Source organism: Pongo pygmaeus, chromosome 1 (assembly GCF_028885625.2).
Source record: "Pongo pygmaeus isolate AG05252 chromosome 1, NHGRI_mPonPyg2-v2.0_pri, whole genome shotgun sequence".
Lineage (NCBI taxonomy): Eukaryota > Metazoa > Chordata > Mammalia > Primates > Hominidae > Pongo > Pongo pygmaeus.
The window spans coordinates 199,923,366-199,946,189 of record NC_072373.2 but is presented as its reverse complement, the minus strand read 5'-3'; the positions used below and the strand labels follow the sequence as shown (position 1 = coordinate 199,946,189).

At 53.6% G+C, this 22,824-nt stretch overlaps 1 protein-coding gene across 2 annotated transcripts in view; it reads right to left on the bottom strand.

Annotated features, from left to right (window-relative positions):
• Positions 1-7,911: 7,911 nt before the first annotated feature.
• The window catches only part of SDC3 (syndecan 3), a 40,287-nt gene continuing 25,374 nt past the window's right edge, over positions 7,912-22,824 (bottom strand). The window contains exons 1-5 of one of the 2 annotated variants that reach the window (XM_054446795.2): positions 19,786-19,911; positions 17,036-17,153; positions 14,979-15,592; positions 12,722-13,013; positions 7,912-11,802 (exon numbers count right to left, since the gene is read on the bottom strand). In XM_054446795.2, coding sequence (XP_054302770.1) covers positions 11,636-11,802; positions 12,722-13,013; positions 14,979-15,592; positions 17,036-17,153; positions 19,786-19,827 — 1,233 coding nt within the window. In that variant the 5' untranslated portion in view covers positions 19,828-19,911 and the 3' untranslated portion in view covers positions 7,912-11,635. Of the gene's footprint in view, positions 11,803-12,721; positions 13,014-14,978; positions 15,593-17,035; positions 17,154-19,785; positions 19,912-22,824 lie in introns of those variants that run through there. The other variant, XM_054446790.2, reaches the window with a different exon arrangement.

Sequence of the window (22,824 nt, the reverse complement as noted above, 5' to 3'; positions counted from 1 at the left end):
GGGAGTGTCCGTGCTTCAGTTTCCTCATCTGTAAACATGAGAGTAATGAGTACCTACTGCTTCTCAGGGTTTTAGTAAAGATTAAATAAGCTACTACATGTACAATCATTTTATTTAATAAACACTCCTGTAGTTCTTACCACATCCAGGCACTGTTCTAAAGGCCTCACACTATTAAAAAGCGCTTAGAGCATGCCTGGCACATGGTAAATCCAATACATGTGTCTTCTGCTGTTATTATTACAGTCATGCTCCACATAGCAATGTTTCAGTCAACCACAGATCACATATACAGAGGTGATCTCATAAGATTGTAAGGGAGCTGAAATATTCCTGCCACCTGGTAACAGCATACACTGGTGTGAACAAACCTACTGCACAGCCCGTTGTATAAAAGTCTAGCACAGGGCCGGGCCTGGTGGCTCACGCCTGTAATCCCAGCACTTTGGAAGGCCGAGGTGGGCAGATCATTTGAGGCCAGGAGTTCAAGACCAGCCTGGCCAACATGGTGAAACCCTGTCTCTACTAAAAATACAAAATCAGCCAGGTGTGGTGGCGTGTGCCTGTAATCCCAGCTACTTGGGGGGCTGAGGCAGGAGAATTGCTTCAACCCAGGAGGCGAAGGTTGCAGTGAGCTGAGATCATGCCACTGCACTCCAGCCTGGGCAATTGAGTAAGACTCGGTCCCAAAAAAAAAAAAAAAAAAAAAAAAAAAAGTCTATCACATAGGATTATGTACAGCACATAATAATTGATAATGATAATAAATGACTATGTTACTGGTTTATTTACTATATTATACTTTTTGTCACTATTTCAGAGTGTACTCCTTCTACTTATTAAAAAAGTTAACTGTAAGACAGCCTTAGGTAAGTTCTTCAGGAGGTATCCAGAAAAAGGCACTGTTACCACAGGAGATGACAGCTCCGTGCATGCTATTGCCCCTAAAGACCTTCCAGTGGGACAAGATCTGGAGGTGGAAGACAGTGATACTGACGAACCTGACACCGTGGAGGCCTAGGCTAATGTGTGTGGTTGTATCTTAGTTTGTAACAAAAGAAGTTTAAAAAGCAAAAATAAAAATTAAAAAATTAAAAAATAGCTAGAATAAGGACATAAAATGTTTTGTAGAGCTATACAATTTTTTTTCTTTTTTTTTCTTTTTTTGAGATACAGTCTCACTCTCTCCCCCAGGCTGGAGTGCAGTGGTACGATCTTGGCTCACCGCAACCTCCATGTCCCGGGTTCCAGTGATTCTCTTGTCTCAATGTTTTACTTCAATAATACAGGTGTGCACCAACATGCCTGGCTAATTTTTGTATTTTTAGTAGAGATGGTAGAGTAGAGTAGTAGCCATGTTGGTCAGGCTGGTCTCGAACTCCTGACCTCAGATGATCTGCCCATCTTGGCCTCCCACAGTGCTGGGATTACAGGCGTGAGGCAACACACCCGGCCTACAATGTGTTTTAAGCTACGTGTTATTACATGAGTCAAAAAGGTAGTTTAGGGGTTTTTTTGTTTTGTTTTTTGTTGTTTTTTTTTTGAGACGGAGTCTCGCTCTGTCGCCCAGGTTGGAGTGCAGTGGCACGATCTCAGCTCGCTGCAAGCTCTGCCTCCCGGGTTCATGCCATTCTCCTGCCTCAGCCTCCCGAGTAGCTGGGACTACAGGCACCTGCCACCATGCCTGGCTAATTTTTTGTATTTTTAGTAGAGATGGGGTTTCACCATGTTAGCCAGTATGGTCTCAATCTCCTGACCTCGTGATCTGCCCGCCTCGGCCTCCAAAAGTGCTGGGATTACAGGTGTGAGCCACTGCACCCGGCCAATTTTTGTATTTTTAGTAGAGACAGGGTTTCACCGTGTTAGCCAGGATGGTCTCAATCTCCCGACCTCGGGATCCACCTGCCTCAGCTTCCCAAAGTGCTGGGATTACAGGCATGAGCCACGGCGCCCGGCTTAAAAAGTTTTTAAAAATTAAAATTTTATGAAACGTTGAGAAAGTTACAGTAAGCTAATTATTATTGAAGAAAAACATTGTATAAATGTAATGTATGCAGTGTGCACTGACAGTCCTGCTAGCTCCATTCGTGGCAAATGCCCTGTACACATGCACCATTTTTTAATCTTTTATAGAATATTTTATTGTACCTTTTATTTATTTATTTTTACAGACAGGGTCCCACTTTGTCACCCAGGCTGGAGTGCAGTGGTGTAATCATGGCTCACTGCAGCCTCAACCTCCTAGGCTCAAGTAATTTTCCTGCCTCAGCCTCCTGAGTTGCTGGGACTACAGAAATATACCATCACACACAGCTAATTTTTTTTAATTTTATTTTTATATATAGAGAGGCTCACTATATTGCCCAGGCTGGTCTCAAACTCCTGGCCTCAAGCAATTCTCCCACCTCAGCCTCCCAAAGTGCTGGGATCATAGGCATGAGCCCCTGCGCCCAGCCTCTTGCATTTTTTCTATGTTTGGATATGTTTAAATACATAAATACTTGCCATTGTGTTACAGTTGCCGCAGTATTCAGTAGAGTAGCATGCTGTGCAACTTTGTAACCTAGGAGCAATGGGCTGTACCATATAGCCTGGGTGTGCAGCAGGCTATCCCACCTCGGTTTGTGTCAGGACACTATGATGTTCACAAGGTGAAATCGTCTAACATGTTCCTCAGAACACATCCCCGTCGTTAGGTGACGCATGACTGTACTGTGGTATCTTTGGTGTCTTCATTTTTAGTGCTGTGCACCTGCTGTGTGTCATTGTGCTGGACACTTAGATCTGCCCACTTTTTGGGTCCTCACAAATCTTCTCTGCAGCGATCATCACTGTGCAAATGACACAGAAGAGGAAGCCAAGGCTCAGGGGGTGGGGAGGAGGTGAAGGGGCTTCTCCAGGATGACCTAAGAAGAACTTGCTGTGGCTAACTGTGAATGACACCTGTATGCCCCCAAACCCATGCCGTTTCCTTACAGCATGCCGGTAAGACTATTTCAATATTTCCAGCAAGACAAGATAAAGGTCTAGACTTGGCCAGAGCCTTGAAAATGGGCAGGGGCGGGCAGTGAGAGTAGGGGATGGTGATGAACAAATCTAATGTCCTCCAAGGTGGGAGGAGTAATCCCCAGCCAGCCCATCTCCCAGGACTGATGTGAATGGCAAGCAAGACCAAGGACTTCCTGGACAGTGCTTCATGAGCTGAAACACATGGCTCACTTGGGAAGGGCTGCTTTTGCTACTTTCTCTGGCAATGGACAAACACCTCTGGAGGAGGGAAATAGCTGAAACCACGTCAGTCATGACAATTTCATGCAAATTATTTCAACAGAGCCATTCATAAGAGTCAGTTTTCATAAAACGGGAGGGAACAGGGTCCATGAAGGCACTGACCACTTGGAAGTGGATGAAGTAGAGCTGAGGAAAATATGGCATTGCGGGAGTTCACAGGCAGGGGTTGGGCAAATGGCCAGGGCCCTAGACTTGCAGCAGGGGAGCCAGCTCTGCATTTCCTGGGGGTGCAACCTCAGGCCCCTCTGGGAATTGCTTTCTTTTACTTTTTTTTTTATTTTTATTTTTTTGAGACGGAGACTCGCTGTGTCGCCCAGTCTGGAGTGCAGTGGTGCGATCTCGGCTCACTGCAACCTCTGCCTCCAAGGTTCATGCCATTCTCCTGCCTCAGCCTCCCCAGTAGCTGGGACTACAGGCGCCCGCCACCATGCCTGGCTAATTTTTTTGTATTTTTTGTAGAGACTGGGTTTCACCGTGTTAGCCAGGATGGTCTTGATCTTCTGACCTCGTGAAATGTCCGCCTCGGCCTTCCAAAGTGCTGGGATTACAGGCGTGAGTCACCGCGCCCAGCGGCTTTCTTTTCTTTTAAAGCACTTTATTATGGAGAATTTAAAATGTAAACTTAGAGTAGATAGAATAATATAATGAAGCCCCTATGTGCCCATCACTCAGCATCTATAACGATCAACTCAAGCCCCATCTTATTTCCTCCGTTCCCTCGCCCACTCCTCCCCATGTTATTTTGAAGTCAATTCCAGACACCTTGTCGCTTCATCTACAAATATTTCAGTCTGTATCTCTAAAAGGTAAGAACTCATTAAAAAAAAAAAAAAAAAAAAAAACTACAGGGCCTTTATAACATCTAAGAGCATTGACAGTGAATCCTTAATAACAAATATTCACTCGGTCACTTGAGCCCAGGAGTTTGAGACCAGCCTGGACAACATGGCAAAACTTTGTCTCTGCAAAAAATATGAAAATTAGTCAGACGTGGTGGCGAGCACCTGTAGTCCCAGCTATTTGGGAGACTGAGGTGGAAGGATCACCTGAGCCCGGGGAGCTCAAGGCTGCCGTGAGCCATGAACAGACAGACCACTGCACTCCAGCCTGGGCGACAGAATGAGACCCTGTGTCAAAAAAAGAGAAAAAATATATATATAAATATATACATTTATGTTTTTACTCATTCACTCAGTGTTCCATTTCCACTTGCCTCATAACTGGAGCATTTTAAAAATATAATTTGTTTGAATCAGGATCTGAATCAGGTTCCCACATTGATTAGTTAACATGTCATTTAAGCTTATCTATAAATTCTCCATCTCTCTCTTTTTTTGTCTTCCTTATAATTTATGTGTTGAAAAAAAACTGGATTGTTTTTCCTATAGAGTGTCCCACAGTGTGGATTTTGCTGATAGGGCCAATGTGTTTATTGTAAACACATTTTTATGATAAAATGGGGGTAATAATTGTCTCCAAGAATTAAATAAGATAATGTCTATGAATGAACGACGATAATTGGAAGGCACCCCACAAATGTCATGTGTTAATGCTTCATTAGAGCCTTTTAGTAACACCCTAGTGCTCCTGTTGTTCTGATGACATAACTGAGGTTCAGAGAAGCTTGGTAACCTGCCCACCCTCACAGCTAGCTCTTGGTAGGGAGGAGACAGCAGAATCCCACCGCACCTTCCAATTGCTCTAGGGCTTTGGGATTCTGCTGTTTGAGCCTCAGTTGCTCCATTTGCAACAAAAGGCCAAGAGACCAGACCTGGGGCTTAAATGAGCTAACATGATACCTGGTACCTGGCATAGTGCCTCACCCTATTCCTCTTGCTGTCTGCCCTCTCTCTTCCCTACTGGTTATCTGGTGGTGATAAACCTAGATCCTCATGTGCCCTGAGCCCACCCTCAGGCCGGCAGAGGCAGGGTGGGCGGCCCTGGAAGCTGAGCACACTCTGTTCTCAGGGAAGCTTGGGCCGGGTGGCTGTGACCTCTTGGGCTGCAGGAAACAATCAGCTATTCTTCCTCCTTCCCTCTTGATTCTGTTGCTCATATCTTGGGTGAGGGTCCCAGAGGGAAGTGCTCCAACTTCCAGCAGTGCCCAGCCTATCTGTGCCCAAATACATGGTTTCCAGGCTCTGCCCTTGGCTCTAACAAGCCTAAGTCATAGTTCATACTAGAGCTGACCCTGATAGTTTGATTTCTACCCAAGCTCAGTATCACTTATTCAATCAATAGGCAGTGTGCTGGGCCCTGCAAATAAGAATAACAGTAATAATGATAGCAACAACAGCAGTAATAATTGCCCACATTTGTACAGCACCTACTCTATGCCTGCCGTAGTTCTAAGCACTATGCATATGAGGCCAGTACTAGTATTGCCCCCATTTTACAAGTGAGGAAACTGAGCACTGAGTTTGAATTGCTCACCCAAGGTCACATAGCTAGTCACTGACAGAGCTAGGATTTGAATAAAGTTTGCCTGGTAAAACGTAGGTGCTGCAAAGAGAATATAAATCCAGCTGCAGATGGGCATGTATGCCATGCTTCATGCCTCCAAATACCAAACTTATTGTCCTCATTTGCCTTCAAGGAAATCAAGGCTCAGAGAAGTAGAGCAAAGAGTCTGCTTGACTTCAAGACCATGCTCTTTCTACTCCTCCAAGCTGAAAATAAAATCACATCACTAGAACTCAAGAGAGAAGGGGAGAAGGGTAGGAGGGAGACGGCGGGCTGACAGCACTCAGAAAATGGGGCATTGCCTTCTGAAGCTTCCTGCGTGAACAGCCACTCATGCTCGGCTTTGAATCTTGGTAAACCAACTCCTCACATCATAGCAGGTGTCTAACTGGCCCACTCCTGTGAGGACCTCCCAGTGGCAGGTCTGGCCCCTTCACCCCATTTTATAACTGTTCAGACTGAGGCTCCAAGGAGTCAAACTGTCTGAGGTCCCACAGTGAGGCCCCGGGCACCAGGGCTCTGTCCCTGAACTGCCTAGCAGTGAGGGGCAATCTTAGTGGGGCTTGGAGGTGGCAGCTGAGAAAGAATGACCACCCCCCAACCACCATCACCATCACAGACCAGTGTCATCACACAGTCACAAGACTCTGGTTGTCAGCTATCTCCCAGATAGACTGTACATGCTCTAGGGAGAGGGGGCGGGGCTGTCGTGGGGAACCCTCAGCTCCCAGTTCCAAGCACAGAGCCAGGCACAGAAATTTCATTGGAAGGAGGGAGGGATGGGTAGGATGGTGTACCAAAGCCATAGGCCTCAGGCTCCAACCCACTCCCAGGGCCAACAGCACCCTCCCTATCACGTATTAAGAAGAAATTTCTTTTTTTTTTTTTTTCTTGAGACAGGGTCTCACTCTGTCACCCAGATTAGAGTGCAGTGACGCAATCTGGGCTCACCGCAACCTCTGACTCCTAGGTTCAAGTGATTCTCCTGCCTCAGTCTCCCAAGTAGCTGGGATCCTGACCCAGGCACCCACCACCACGCCCAGCTAATTTTTGTATTTTTAGTAGAGATGAGGTTTCACCATGTTGGCCAGGCTGGTCTCAAACTCCTGACCTCAAATGATCCACCCGCCTCAGCCACCCAAAGTGATGGGATTACAGGCGTGAGCCACCACATCTGGCCAAGAAGAAGAAATTTCTAGAAGAAATATTTGTAGGACATGTAGAGCTTTCCCTCGAAGGAGAGAATTTTGTGACTGTTACACCCATATCTGGGGGCTGTCCCATTGCAAGGGGCAGAACAATCCCGCGTGCCCTCAGAGCCTATGAGCACTGGAGACGGGCAACACTGGAGAGACAGATTTCAGCTGAAATTAGGAAGTACTTCCATATAGGCAGGGTGGCCCACTGGCCCTCGGGACACACCCAGCTGGCTGGGGCAGGAGTTATGCCAAGTGGGAGCTGGAAAAGGGATTTCTACACCAAGGAGGGCCCCGAGGCTGGCCCAGCTCTATGACCCTGTGATGTCAGGAGTCGGCCTGTGATTCTGGGTCACATTCTCCCATCCCAAGGTTCTATTCTGTTCCAACGCCATCATCAGAGCCCCTGTGAGCTACGCATTGACTGTGGCAGGTGCCGTGCTGAGCATTCTACCTCATGCGGTCCTCACAACATTCCACGTTGGGGACATTCTGACCCCATTTGACAGATAGGGAAACTGAGACTCACAGAGATCAAGTGGCTTGTCCAGAGTCAGCGCTAGGAAATGTCAACACCTGGACTTGAAAACAGACTTCAGACTTCAAAGCCATCTCGTCTCATCTCGGCTGCTCTGATTCTGGTATCCTGTGGTCCCAAGATTTTCTCTGGGGCCTAAAGCCAGAGTTCCCCTGGGGGTGAACCACAGGCCCCTCTCACCACTGCCCGGCCCCTCCCAACCACAGCCCCCATCCCGGCCTCACCGCAGCGGCTCCGTGGTTTCCTGGACACTCTCAACCAACAGCAGCTTTTACCATAGTGGTTCCCACGAGGGGCTGTTAGTCAATTTTCCCTGCTTGGTTCTCAATTTCTTTGATGGGGGAAGATGGCTGGGGCCCAGGGTGCGGCCATGGGCTGCCCTCCCCAAATGACCATATTTATCTCACACTCTGGACACGGCACAACATTTCAGCTTGATTTTATTTCCTTTTATAAATGGGCACAGCACAGGAAGTGTTAAAAAACAAAAACAAAAACAAAAACAAAAACAAAACCAGTTCCTTCACAAGGCTGGAACAGGTGAGTACCCGCAGTGGGGCAGGTGCCTTGGTCTCTTTTTTCCACTGTCTTTTTCTTTTGTTTTTCCTTATTTAAGGTTTTGGCCATGAACTCAGGACAGGTACGGTTAATAAACAGGTTACAGGGGAGAGAAGGGGCAGGGAAGGCCTGGGGGAGGGAATGGCAGACCCCCACCCACCCCAGGCAGGATCTGTACAGGAGAAAGGACTCACAGGAGGGAGGGACACTGTCTTCAGGGGGCTCTCTGGAGCCACGCCGCCTACGAAAAATATTTACATGCATTTGCCACGCTGAGGCCAGGGTCACTGTGGTGCCAGGCAGGCACCTGGGGGATGCTGGGGCCATCGGCTCTCAGATGGCGACTCCCAGGGCCCAGTCTCAATGCCTCTAAATCTGTACAGTTTGCGGGCTTCTATTTACAGGCAAGAGGCCTGGGAAGGCAAGTCCAGGGTTGTAGTTGTTGGGAGAAGAAATCCAGAGAACACAGGAGGCAGCCACTCCTACCCCATGAGGCAGAGGGTCTGCTCCCTGCGTCCAGGGGCCCCCACCAGGAGGCCTGACAGGCGGCTTTGCCAACCCCAGGGGGGTTTGGCCCACACACCCTAAGCCCTGCCCAGCCCAGGTTGCCACCCACACGCCTCCAGCGATCAAGGGGACCAGTCTTTCAGGCAAGGACCCCATCTGGCCCCCTGGAGACAGGGTCTGGGCTCTCCAGGTCCTGGCCTGCCTCGTGCTCTGGCAGCCAAAGCCCCAGAGGTGCTCAAGCCACACAAGCTCCCTCTCGTTTGGAACTCGCTGTGCTTCCAGCAAATGCCAAAGCCCCTCAGAACACTCCATCACAGGCAGGGGTAGGGGGACATGAGGGCCCTGCACCCACATTGCACCTTGGAGAGCCTAGCTGGTCCTCATTGAACTCTCTTGGACTGCCTTGCCCTGGTCAGGCCAGCCAGGGCAGATTTGGGCTGGTCAGACTCTTCAACCTCACGAGGATAAAGCCTGGACATCTGCCTTGGGTCCAGGGATCCATGAACAAGGCCCCTGGCCTCTTCTCTCAAATGCTAAGGACACAGAGAAGAGAAGCCAGTGCCTGGAGCCCAAGCCCCAAATCAGAAGCCAACCCCTGGGATGTGAGGAGCCAGGCCTGCCGGGGCCACCCCCACCATGGGCTCCAGCCCTACCGAGAACCTGCACCCACTGTTGGGTCTCTCGCCCGAGGTCCGGCGTCTTCTGGGGCTGGGGGCCCAAGCTTTCTTCTCCTCTATCCTCCCTGGTTTCTCAGCCTCGGCCTGCCCAGGCCGTCTCACCAGAGCTGTGCTCTCCAAGACAGCAGCACCCCAGGGAGCAGGGTAGGGAGGCTGAGCCTTGTGGTCTCTGGCCCCAGGACCCAGCCCTTCTGCTGCAAAGATGACTGAGGCCAATACACCCCCTCCAGATATCGGGGCCCCCCCCCATGCCCACTCTTCTAAGGCTGGGTCCACCTGGCTTCCTCACAAGCCTCTGGGCCCTGTGAAGGAGGGTTTTGGGACTGGAAGATGGCGCCCAGCCTGGAAAAGACAGGCTGTGGGACAGCCCCCGGAACCTCCCCCTCACTGCTACACACCACTACCCCTCATCCTGCAGAAATCTGCTGCCAGGGCATCTTGAAAAGGGCCCTGAAATAAAACCTGCCTTCCTGACTGGAATCTGGGATGTGGGTGAGGGGTGGGGGTGTGAGTGCCAGCCAATCACAACTCACACCACATCCCTTTGGCTCCAAGAGGCTCCCTGCCAAGCACACCCTCCCCCAAAGATCTGTGACCCCACATTTAAAATACCGATGGAAATAGCCCTACTTGCTAGGTAACAAAGGAAGTAACCCCTCCCCCACTATCACCTGGTCTCATCCCTTAAACCCTGACCTCAGGGCCTGAGGCATCTGCAGGGGCTGCTTCCAGCCATGGCCCCTGAAGCTGCAGCCAGAACTGTTTGGCCAAATAGGTGAGGGAGTGTCCACAGGGAGGGCCTCTGGGCAGGTGGGCTGAGGTTGGCCTGCCAGGCAGAGGGCAGAGGGTGCGGAGGGCCCGCCCTCACAGGCACTTTGGAGACTTGTGTCCTGGGAGGCAGAGTCAGCCCCCTAGCTCAAAGCAGGAAGGAGACACAGGGAGATAAAGGAGTCCAACCACATGCCCCCTCCCTGCTCTGGGCCTTCCGTCCTGGGAGACCCAAGATCCCCCAACAACCTGGGGCCAAATTTCCTTCCTCAGCCTTAGAGGAGCCCCCAGGCTCCCAGCTAGTGGGGGTCTGGCCCCAAACCTCCCCCGTTGCCAGCTGCAGTGGGGAGGAAGCAGGTAGGGGTGAAGCCAGGCCCACCTGCGTGCAATGCCCTAAAAGGGCTGTGGCCCCACACTTTTTCCAAGAAAGGCAAGGGCCTGCCTGTTTCCCTCCAGCATTGAGAGCAGGTCATGTGGAGTGAGACTGTGCATCCACATGGGATTGTGTCTGACACTGGCTGGGGTTGGTGGCCGCATGTTTGGTGTGGGCACCATGGCATGCGACTGAGTATGACGGGGCAACTTAGGGGGACCCAATATGGGCTGATTGTTCCTGCTCGATTCCACCCTCCCCAGTGAGCCTGAAAGCTGGAGACAATGTGTGTGGTGCCAGAGTGTGGGTGTATTTGGGGTAGGAGGAGGCCACACTGTCACTGTCATGTGACCATGACTAGTGACTTGCATTGCAGTATGTGTCTGGGGGTGTCTAAGTGATGCGTGAGGATAAACATTCTTGGAAGGATAAGTGTGTTCTGTGATATGTCTTGATTGGCTGGGCGGTCAGGATTGCATATGGTTTTGTCATTGCATGCTTTTGTCTTGTGTGTGACTGCGTGAAAATATGTGTGACAGTGTGGGCAATGGTGTCTGTGCAGAGTCCCCTCATAGGAGGGACATCAGAGCAGCCCCTCCTCACCAGTGGCTGCCCCAGCACCCTCAGAAAGCTGTTTCTTGGGGGAAAATGCAGAAAGAAATGAAGTCTGGGGTACATGTGTACTTGGCAGGCAAGAGGAGAGATTCAACAACCCCAGAGAGACCAGGACAAAACAGGCTGGTGACCAAGGGACACCCTCTCACCCAGCCAGAGAGAGGCCCTGGGATACGAGCAAGAGGTTGCAGTGTCTAGATGATTTCAAGGGCTGTGTTTACCAAATGTTTGTCCTGAAAACCAGCCTGAGTGCCTCTCTGCCCCAAAAAGGAGATCTCAGTGAGCCCTGTGGGTGCCAAGTCAGGGCTCAGGCTCATCTCAAGCCCCACCCTTTCTTCCACCACCAGCCAATCAGGAGCTTTCTTCCTCCCATCCATCTGACATGAGGTCCTGAAGCCCCAGACTGGTGGCAGGGATGAGGGGAACAAGAGATGAGCTCGTAAGGGCACAGTCTGGGGCAGATGGCAGCAGCCCCTCTTCCTTGGGGAAGATCTGTGTGAGGCCGGCAGCCTGGGCAGACCTTGGGAGAGAGGACAGAGAAGAACTGGGGCCAGGTTCCAGGCCCAGTCCCAGGCTTGGGCTGGTGGGGCCAGGCTGGGGACTGGACAGCAGGGTGGTGTCGAGGCTGCAGGGAGGCACTGTGGCTCCACTAGGCATAGAACTCCTCCTGCTTGTCAGGCTTCTGGTATGTGACGCTTGCCTGCTTGGGTTCCTCCAGCGTGTAGCTGCCCTCATCCTTTTTCTTCATACGATAGATGAGCAGTGTGACCAAGAAGGCAGCAAAGAGGGCGCCCACCACCCCGCCCACAATCACAGCTGTGGAAGAAGAGGGCACAGGTCAAGGCCCAGAGGCAGGGTAGAACCAGGGCAAAGGGTCCTCAGGGGTGGGGACCAGGGTGAGGAGAGGGCTGGGAGTCCCAGATCTGAGTTGGAGTGATGATGGAGTCAGTACTACTACTACCAGCACTGGGTACCATTATAGGCCCTCACTGGCTGCATTCTAATCACCCAACACACTAACTCACTGAACCCTCACACCAGCCCTATGAGGGAGGGGTCATCTGAGGGCTTCATCAAATTTAAAATGCCATCAGTCATAAGATGCCCCAGTATTTTATAACTGCTAGGAAAGAAAAAGCTCTGCTAACTAAATATGACATACCCCAATTACAGAAGAGTTAACATGTGAACAGATGTGCCTCTTAGAATTGATTAAGGGCAAAATGACTATCCCCATTCTACCGATGAAGAGAAGGAAGACTGGAGAGGTGAAGTACCTTGCCTTGAATGCAAAGCCAGGATTTGAACCAGGAGTCCACAGACTCCCTAGATGCAGCCAGGGCAGGTCCACAGGGACTGGGGTCAAAAACTGGGGAAGGTCAAGCTGAAGGATGGGTCAAAGATTAGCATCTAGGAAGTGAGGTCCCAGGGGGTCAGCCAGTATGGCCCAGGAAAGCCGGGATAAAAGTCAGAGTCCACAGAGGGGTCAGAGGACACTAAGGAAAGACCTAGAGATGGACATGAAGTCAGGGTTGGATATTGGGAAGAAGGAAAGTTGGGAGGAGCCCGAAGGCAGGTCCTGGGGGGTTGAGTTCTCAGGTTTCCTTCCTATCTGGCTCCCAGAAAACCACGCCCTGATCTCCTTTCTGGGTTCCTAGAGGCAAACTGAGGCCCAGCCAGCTGTCTCACTCTGGTATCCTCCCAGGCTCCCCTTGGCCCAGACCCCAAGCCTCACCTACGAGCACCTCCTTCCGCTCCAGGATACTCTTCTGAGGCAGCTGAGCAGCTGAGCTGCCCGAGTCGATGGCATTGTCCAGGAGGCCAGGGCCCGGGCGGGCACCCTTGGGCAGTGTCCCAGGTGGAGATGATGGCTTGGCCGCAGCCCCTCCCACAGCTACCACCTCATTGGCTGTGTCTGGTTGTGTGGTCTCCTCTTCTGGCAGCTCGAAGTCTCCACTGGGCCCCCCACTCACCGGCACCTCTGGCTCATCCCGGATTGTGGTCAGGAAGGTCTCTGGAGTTGGGGTCTGCAGAGAGGGTGGCATGAGCCCAGGACAACCACACATGAAGGCATAACCCCCCACCACCATCCTACTGCCCTGGGGGGCTAACATTTAGCACTCCCTACATGCCAGGCACTGTGCTACACACTATCCCCATGAAGGAGTGTAACAATGCCCCCAGTTTACAGAGCAGGAAATCAGCTCAGAGCATAAATGACCTGCCCAAGGACACACAGCTAGTAAGTGAGGGAGAGAACTAAAATTCAGATCTATCTGTCTCCAGAGTCTGTGTTTCTAACCACTAACACACTGCCTCTGTTCTTGCTCTGGCCACATCCTGTCCCCCTCATGTCCCCTCCAGCTGCCTTAGTAACACTCCTCGGGGCATTCCTGCCGAGAAGCTGTTTGGGAACTGCTGGGTGCGGCTGCTATGGATGTGGGCCTGGTCCCGGTCCATGCCTAAGGCAGGGGAGCATCCTGTAGCCTGGAGGCCAGTCCAAGAGCACAACCTGCAGAATAGCATGGCCTCAGGGGCAGGTATCCCGGAAACCAGCTCAGTGACTGACAATCTCTAGGGCTCCCACCACTGGGAGGCAGGATCAGAGCTGGGAATGAGGAGACCAAAGTCGGGGCTATGGGAGCCATTAGAGCAGGGATGTTGCTATTTCAAAGGTGGGCATGGAAAGGCGGGCCTGGTGTCCAGGCTGAAAAGAGGCTGCAGCAGTGCCCCAGCGTACACAGCGTGCACAATGGCTCCTCCAGCAACCTGGACTCTGTGCACCTTCTCCTGGGCTCCGTGCCCCATCACTGTTTCCCCTTCCTGCTTGGCCAAGTCTGTGTGAAAACACCTGGCTGCCCCAGCTGCTTGAGGAGGCGAGGGGAGGGCCTGCATCCTGCTGGAGCTGGCTGGGAAGTCAGAGGGACTGACACTGACCCCAAGGCAGCTCCACGGCCCAAGGGCCTTCCTCAGTGAGGCCAGCTGTAGAGGGCTGTGGCACCCAGTCCATGTTCCCACCTCTCCATCTTACTCAGTGCACCCAGCTGGGACCAGACCACCTCTCTCATGTCCTTGGGATTCATCCATCCCTGGCACTCCTGACATCTTCATCCTCTTCCCATCAATTCCCCTGCTCCATCCAGAATATCCCAAATGCACACACATGCAGCCCTGGCCCTGTGAGACTGCCCGGCTCTGGCACCAACTGCCTGGGTTCAAATCCTGACTGTCATCACTGGCTGCGGAGCCTTGGGAAGTGGCTTCACCTCCCTGTGCGCCCGCAGTTGCTCGTCTGTAAAATGAGATGACCACAGTGCTGCCCCCAGGGTGGGCATGAGGGCTGGGGCTAACACAGGTAAAGTGCTGAGCACTGAGCCACACCCAGGCAGCCCTCCACAAGGCAAGTGATGCATTCTCATACACCAGCTCTTAACCACCCTCAGACCCATGATAATAACAACCGTGATGACGACAGCAGCTGAGAACCCACTGGCTGTAGCATCACCAGGCGCTGTTCTAAGCACTGTGGATGTCCGGAGATTTCATGCTCACAATGAAATTGATACACATTCTATTGTTTTCTCCTTCCGTAGATGAGGAAGCGGAGGTATAGAAAGGATCAGGGACTGGCCTGAGGTCCCGTGACTAAGAAGTGGCAGTGGAAAGATTCTAATACAGCTGCCAGACCGCTGAGTTAATGCTCTCAACCGAAACACTCAGCCCGGCCCCCCTTGTCACCAATGCACAAGTTCATCCAATTCCTTCCCCACCAATGTCCCATCCTATTAGGATCCAACCACCCCAGCCCTCATTTTCGGTCCCTCTTCCCTCCCTATCCGATCTCTGTCCCTTGGTCCTGCCCCTCGCCCCCATTTTGTCTGGCTCAGCTCTATAGCCCCCTGGTCCTCAGTCCTGTCCAGCTCCATCCTCCTCAACCCTCCCCTGACCCACCCTTCTCCACCCTCCTCCCTGTCCCTTCTCAACACCCTCACCTGAGCCACCTCTGTGGGTCCAGGGGCAGTGGTCCCCAGGGGCAGGGTGCTCCTCTCAGGGATGTCAGGCTCCTGGGTGGTGGCCGGCCTGGGAAGGGCTCTTGGCCGGGAGGTAGCTGTGCTGACCAGCCTGGGTGTTGGGGTCTCGGTGTCCAAAACAGCCGCCGTGGTGGGCGGGGAGGGTGCCTCGGGGGTAGTGGCCCGTGCCGTGGCCGCTGTGGTCGGTGGAAGAGGCAGAAGCCTCCGTACGCCGGTGGTCCTTATAACAGCAGTGGTGGCCGTAAAAGGGGGTGCTGCAGGGGTGCTGGGGGCGGCGGCGGCCACCGTGGCAGGCGCTGTGGCCACAGTCGGGGCCCCTGTGGTTGTGGCAGCAGTAGTAGCCATGGTAGCGGAGACAGTGGTGGCTCTCTGGCTGGGTTCTTCCGGGACTTCTGTCACCACCAGGGGGCTGGTGGCTGGCTCCGGGGTGGGGCGCTCAGAGGGGAGCTCTTCAAATGGTGTGCCCACAGGCTGGATGTTCGTGGTGGGCAGCACCGCAGGTGTGGTGGACACCGCCAGGGCTACATCTGGGCTGAAGCGCATGGCTGTCTCAATGCCCGACTCCTGCTCGAAGTCTGAGGGGGTGGGGGAGAGGGAGAGAGCTAGGGAGCTGGGTGGTTGTGAGGGGCATGAGGATCCCAGGTAAGCAATGGCCATCAAGATTAGGTCTCCCAACCCCCTCTCTTTGCCCAACTTTCCCAGAAAAGATGACAGAAAGGAGGAAGGCACAGCCCGGCTAGAGGTGGCCAGTTGCTAATGTTCCCCAACTTCTCTCTGCCAAGTCAAAAATTCTGGGGGCCGCTTCTCCCAGGAAGCCTTCCTTGACTATTCCTGCCCACCCAGCCTACAGTTTCTATGAGGTTGAATCCAGGCAGCAGCAACTGAGGCGCTACTGGCTGCAAAACTTGCTGGGGCTTGCAGGGGAACACAGGAGTGGTATTCTGGGAAGAGTCAGACCCCAAAGGCACCCCTACCACGAGCTCAAGGCAGGAGTGGTACACTAAGGGCTTCCCCCAGAGACAGAGGCAGAGGGTAAGAGGGAGAAGAAGCCCTTGAGGCAGGGGAACTGCTTGAGCAATCTGGCTGATGCAAAGCCGGGACAGTGAAGGAACTTGGGAGGAAATGAGACAGGGGGGTGAGGGATGGGGGAGGGAGAAGCCACAGCCAGCTCCTGGGCTCGGAACCAGGCAGGAGGGAGAGGAGCCAGGGAACTTTGCAAATAGAGATGTGACCCAACAGAAACGGGTTTTACAAAGATTAATTTGAAAGAGGCTCAAAGGACTTGGCTAAGGAGGGGAGACCAGAGGCAAGGGCTGTGGGGAGCCAGCTCTGTGGCGTGCAGACCCCGTACCATCTCCTCAGATGCCAGCCCATGCCCTCACTGGGCCCAGTCTCAGCTGCCTTCTTTTTGCTACCATTTTGAGAGCTCCTTCTCTGTGCCAGACCCCAACTTCCTATCCCAAACTCTCCTAGAGGCACTGAGAGGAAGTCATATTTCTCACCATCCACAGGTGAAAATACAGGAATTCAGGGAAGGGGAGCACCGAGGGGCACACATGGCAAAGTGGGGTTCCCAGCGCCCTTCTCTCCCGAGATTCTGCTAGACCCAGCTGACCTGGCTCCCCTTCCCCAGGGCGGGGCCATACCGGGCACCACTTGAAGTACCTGCCCTGTGTCACTGCCCTAACCCCACCATTGGCCACAGCTTATTGTACCTGATGGGACCACCGGAACCAAGCAAGGTCTGCAGAGGGAGCCACATAGCACACACAAAGATGCAGACATGGGACCCTGGAGAGCTGGGCATCCTGAGCCCTGAGGTCCTCCCAGGCCTTGTTCCATCCCCAGAAGGATGTTCTGCCCTTCTTTCTGGGGATCCAGAGCAAGAAGAACTTGCCGACCCATACAGTAAATGCCCCCTGCCTCACTGAAGCAAGCCCCCCATGGGCTCCTCAGAGTTGGGGCTGGATACAGACTGGTCACTGCCCCCAGGCAGAGGTAGGGAGGGGGGTACTTACAGCCCGAGCCCGACCCCGAGTAGAGGTCATCCAGTTCATCATCAGGAAAGGAGTCATCATCCCCAGAGCCCTCCAGGTCCACGGGTCTCTCGAAGTTCTCGCTGCGCCAGCGCTGGGCCTAGGGAAGGTAGAGGTGGACACAGGGCTCGGCACCCGAGACTGGCAGCCTGGGTGAGCCCAGAAGGGTGACAGGTGCCCTTGTGGGCTGAGTGACATCCATGTGGATGACAGAGATCTTGTGTGTACCCTGAAGGAAAGTGCGTGTATGTGAATAATTCACAGGGCAGGGTTGGGGCAGGGCAGGTCACCTGGGGTCCCATCCCAGAAGGCTTTCAGTGTCTAGCTGATGACTTTCTCTTAGAAACTGGTCATTTTTCATCTTGACTGCACATCTGAATATTGTGAAAACTAAATTCAGTGGTTCTAGGTCTGAGGTGGTCTCTGAGCAGCCGCAATGTTGGGCTGGCTGTGGGGAGCCCTGGGGCATGTGTGAGCAGGGGAGGGCTGCACTGGCCCTCCATTTGGGGCCCAGCCTCTCATCCCCTGCCACTGATGAGCCCCCTTCTGGAGTTGATACAGAGCCAGAGTGAGGATCTCAATCCTGTCTTCATATCCCCAGCCTCAATCACCTGCTCCAGAACCCTGCCCAGCCCAGCCAGGGCAGGGAGCCAGGAGGTGCCCCCTCACCAAATGCATACACACACATAGTCTCAAAGTAATGAATTAATCAGTATTTACTTTCTACCAGTGAGTCATGGAGTAGAACAATTAGTGTAATTGCTCCCGTGACGAATTGCTGGGTCTTCCTCCTTTTTAGACATTCTAGGAGCTCAGAGCAGTAGGGCCCAACTTTTCCCCAGCGCCCCTCTGCCCAGAAAGACAAATACTCAGGGTGGAGGAGCTAGAGCTCCCCATGCCACTCCCTCCACAACCTGAACCAGCCAACTCAGAGTCCCCGCTCCCTCCAGCTCTCTGGCAAGCAGCCTGAAGTCACACAGAAGAATGGGGACTGAGCAGGGACCCAGGCTCCAGTTCCTGCCCCTGCCCAGGGCTGTCTTCACTGTCTTTCTATCCTTCCCAGCAGGCTAGGCAGTGGCTGGGAGGCCTTTAGCTGGAAGGAGGGATACTAAGAGGTCTGTGGTCCCTGGAAGCCCCCAACTGAGGTAAATGTGGGTGCCAAAACGAGGGAGTCTCCAAGATTCCTCAGTGACCAGTGCCACTTAGCCCCTAACTTCCTGCTCCAAGAAAAGCCTGTACAAACCCAAAGACCTACCCCCAAGCCACACAGACCCTTGAAATGACACACCCCAGAGACACAGCACATGCACAGACACACACTGACACATGCTCACCTAAAAGCAGCCACAGAGGGCTCAGTGTGTCGGCATGCCTGGGGGTAAAAACAGCCACTCACATAGGGCAGGAGGAGCTGGGCCTGCCGTGCAGCTCTGAGCTCAGAGACAAGCATCGAGCCTCCTGGAAACCCATCAGCCTCCACTCAGGTAGCGCTCACCTAGATACTATTCATCCCCAGCTCAGTAGCCATCGACATGACAACCGTTACCATGACGACCATCTTCTCCATGCTAAGGACCAGGAGCTGCAGCTCCCCACAGAGATGGGGCGGGTACAGGAGAGAAAGAGATCACGGGGGAACTGAGAGGATGACAGGGAGGGGGGAGGTAGAGACAGAGACGGTGACAGACAGGCGAGGACTGAGGGAGGCCAGGGGGCAGAGGGGCAGAGACCGGGAGGGTGGGCTGGGGGTTACGAGACAGGGAGAGAAGGCAAGGGTGGGAGGCAGAGGGGAGAACTCACACATCCTAACTTAGCCTTATGCTGATGAGGCAAGGCTGGGGAAGGGGCCACCTCAGTAATTTGCCAAACCTGCTTCCAAGAGCACATTCTTTCCGAACAGCAAGCACCCTCAATGGCAGGGTGTGCAGGGGGAGGAACGGCCCAGGCACCCCTGAGCCCACCTGGGACGCTCAGCGGGAACTTAATTCGAGGACACCTGGGACCTGCAGGCATGGGCGCCGGGACTCAGTGAGGCCCTCTCAGGAACACTACAGGGGGGGTGCTGGTAGCTGCAACTCCCAGAGGGGACAGAGAAACGGGGGTTGGGGAACGGAGGCTGGGAGGCAGCAGGGAAAGCCTTAGGAGTCACACAATGCCTGAGGAGGAGGGTGACAAGCAGCCTTTGACCCCCAAACGACCTCCGCATTTGCATAATCCATCATAATGAGCATAATTATCCATGCCATTCCCTTAAAGGAGAACTGAATCCAAAAGCCCCAGGACGCTGCCAGCTTCTCCTTGACGCTCACTGTGCCCCCTCCAGGTAAACACAACCCCCCCATGCCTGATAGGAGGCTTCCACACCCCCAAGACATGCGCGCGTACACGCACGCGCACACACACACACACACACACACACACACACACGACAGCCCAACATCCTCATGCATATACATTCTCCTGCATGTACTATGCACCCCAATAGGATACACACACACACTAATCAAGTGCAATGTTTGCCCACACCGATCTGTATACTCACCACAGCCTATAGGCAATACAGCCCAGCCCACACCAGCACACACTCGCCCATCTACTTCACCCCTAGCTGCATGTACACATGCCCTAGGGTACTCACAGACACACACACACACTCCTCTCCTCACCACACACCCCACGGATGCCACCAACAAACCTCAGCACATTCTCCTGACCCCACGCACCACACTCACCTCACCAAGGCCCACAACACGGACCCACCGCCATGGCCACATATGTTCCCTAAACACACATCGCTCCTAGACATCACCCTCGGCAGGTGCATCCTCTGACTCAGACATGAACCTCACAACTCAGATACAACCTTTCCTCTCGGCTGCACCCCACACACACAGTGAGCGTGCCCGGCGGAAGCACAGAACCTTCTGCTTCCAGCCACCACTGATCTCGGGAGGGGACACCCAGCGGAGGCTCCCCGAGCAGCCCATGAAGCCCTGAGCATCAGGTCCCAGGGGAGCTGCTGAGCATTCCCAGAGCACTCTAGAGACCTCTGCCCACTGCTGCTGAGGGCCTGCCCCAGGCCAGGTGCTGGGAGCATGTTACTTGTGCAGCCGCCTTTAAGCATCACAACCGCCCAGGGTTTTATTATCCCCATTCCACAGATGCAGGAATTGAGGCAGGGGTTAGAATCCAGGCATGAGGCCTCTGTCTCTGAAACCCTTGTCCTGGACACTCCTGGGCCACCCCCAGACCCATTGCTCGTCCAGGGCTGAATTCATACATCTGTGCCCCGCAGCTGCCCCTCACCCCCTGCATGCCATCAACTCAGCAACGCCCACAGCCATCCACGCCCACCCAACATCCACACCCGCGCGCCAGCACACGATGGTGATAAGACTATGCAGCTCATAGCATTGCGGGAGAAGGGGCTGAGCACAGGACCCAACACACCGGACGCTCCCAACACCCTGCCTCCACATGTGCGCAGCCTACTTGTCCCTCCCTGAACCTGCCCCAGCAGACATACACCCCGCCTCACATGCCATTAACAGGCCCACAATACCTGCATCCCAGTTCCCTCCACACACACATGCATGCAAACACGCACTTTCCTTCCGAGTACACACAAGTGCACACACACATCGGGATGAAACGTAGCACCCTTCCTAATGGACTGATGCCCCCCACTTCCATTTTTCCTCACAGTCCCCTAGTCACCACACCCTCCGGAACTAACCCACAGCCTCACTCCACAGAGGCACCTCAGGATCCCAGCCCAGAAGGGACCAGGCCCAGCAGTGACCCACAGGCCCCCTCACTCCACATCCACTCCCACCGATCCTCTCCTAGAGTTTTAGAGCAGCAGCTGGGGAGGCTCCCCTGGGCCAGGGGCAAGGAGGTGTCACCTCCCAGGTTGCCCAGCCCCCTCCCTCCCAGGAGCACCCCGTCAGGGCTGTGATGGGTGAGGGTCCAAATGAGCTGGATATCAGCTAAGTCTCCTCACTTTCACGGCTACCTCTACCCACTCACTCATCACTCACTCTGAGTGCAGGGGACATGTTCAGGAAGGCTAGTGCCTTCCTCCCACCCCATCCTCCCTCACAGCCCACTCCAGAGTTTGGGGTCTCTCGTGCCCAGCCCCCACACCACCATGAGCCTTCCTAGAGAAACAGGTCAGCACAGAGGCAAAGCGTAATGAACCAGCTCCTCTTTACTACCCGGCTGGCTGTCAGGCAAGCCGTTTAATCTCGGCACCTCAGTTTTCTCATCTGTAAAATGGAGATGATGATAAGACTATGCAGCTCATAGCATTGCTGTGGGAAGGGGCTAAGCACAGGACCCAACACCAAGTGAAAAATGAATAAATCAATGTAGCCATGATTGCTGTTAGTTTATGTTAAAATTTCTATTATTATTTCCAAGTCTTTATCTCATGTAAGCCTCAACCTCCTCATGAGGGAAGCCGAATTGGGATGACTACACCCAGGCAGATGAGACGATTAATGCCCAGAGAGGTTAAGTGGCATTGCCAAGGCCACACAGCAGGGGAGAGTGCAGAGAGAGACAAAAAGAGAGAGGTTGGATGAGGGGGTAGAAAGGGCAAGTTACAGAAACAGACAGAAGCACACAAATTAGGTCAGCAGGCTGGGGGCCAGGAGCCCGGCACCCCTGTGCAGTGCTAATCGTGTTGCAAAAAGCCAAGAATAAAATCGAGTGTAATTAGTTCTGCCCGAGCTTCCTTCCCCTAATTAGCCAGACTCAGGCCTCACCTTCCTGGTGACCAGAGGCAACATGAGCAAGGGGTGGGGGCCCAGCTTTAGGTTCTGACAGTCTTGGATTCAAATTCAGCTCTGCTTACTTGCTGGGTGACTTTGGACGTGTTACTTAACCTCTCTGAGCCTGTTTGGTTAAATGAGGCCAACGATGATACTTCATAGGGCAATTGTGAGAATCAAGTGAGATCATGCCTGCACACAGTCGGAGCCACATAAGGCTTTGTCTGTATTCCTACAGCCTGCACTTCACACCTCAGGCTGCAACTTCAAGGCTACAATGGGCCTGAGGGATCACTGAGTTCAACTCTCCCCTCCTACTGATGTGGAAACTGAGGCAAAGAAAGGGGAAAGCCTTGCTTATCACACCCACTGAGAAGAAAGGAGGGGCGAGGTTAGTCTGCCACGAAGCATTTAGAGAGGTAAAGTGATTTGCCCAAAGACACACAGCGACGTAACGGCTAGCTCCTCGAGGCAGGGAGGGAGGGCGTCTCAGCATGGCCCTCTGGATCCCTGCAGGCTCCGTCCCCAAAAAGCCCTCAGTCCTGTGAGAACTCAGTGCCCCTCACGCTCACCAGATCCACCCCGGAGACCCAGAGCATCACCGCAGGAATGTGGGCTGGGGCCAGGCTCCGGGCAGCAAGACAGCCAAGGGGGCTGCACAATGGGGAGCCTGGACCAGGAGGGGGATGTCTCAGTCCCCACCCCCACCCAGCCACAGCTGCCCTGGCCAGGAAGCCAGCAGTCCCACACCTACTTGTGGCTGGAGATGAGGGGCACAAGGACTGCACCTGCTGGGGAAGGGGCCATGGAGCCCAAGTCCCAGAGAGCAGAAGCCCGGGGAGGAGTGGAATGGGGAGGGCAGAGAAGGCCAAGCTGAACACCACATACCCCCCCAAGAAAAGTCCACCAAGCCCAGACACACACCCTCCCACTCGCCCCAACTCACACACTCAAGCCTCTCACCAACCAAACCTATCCCCACCCCCCACTCCCATC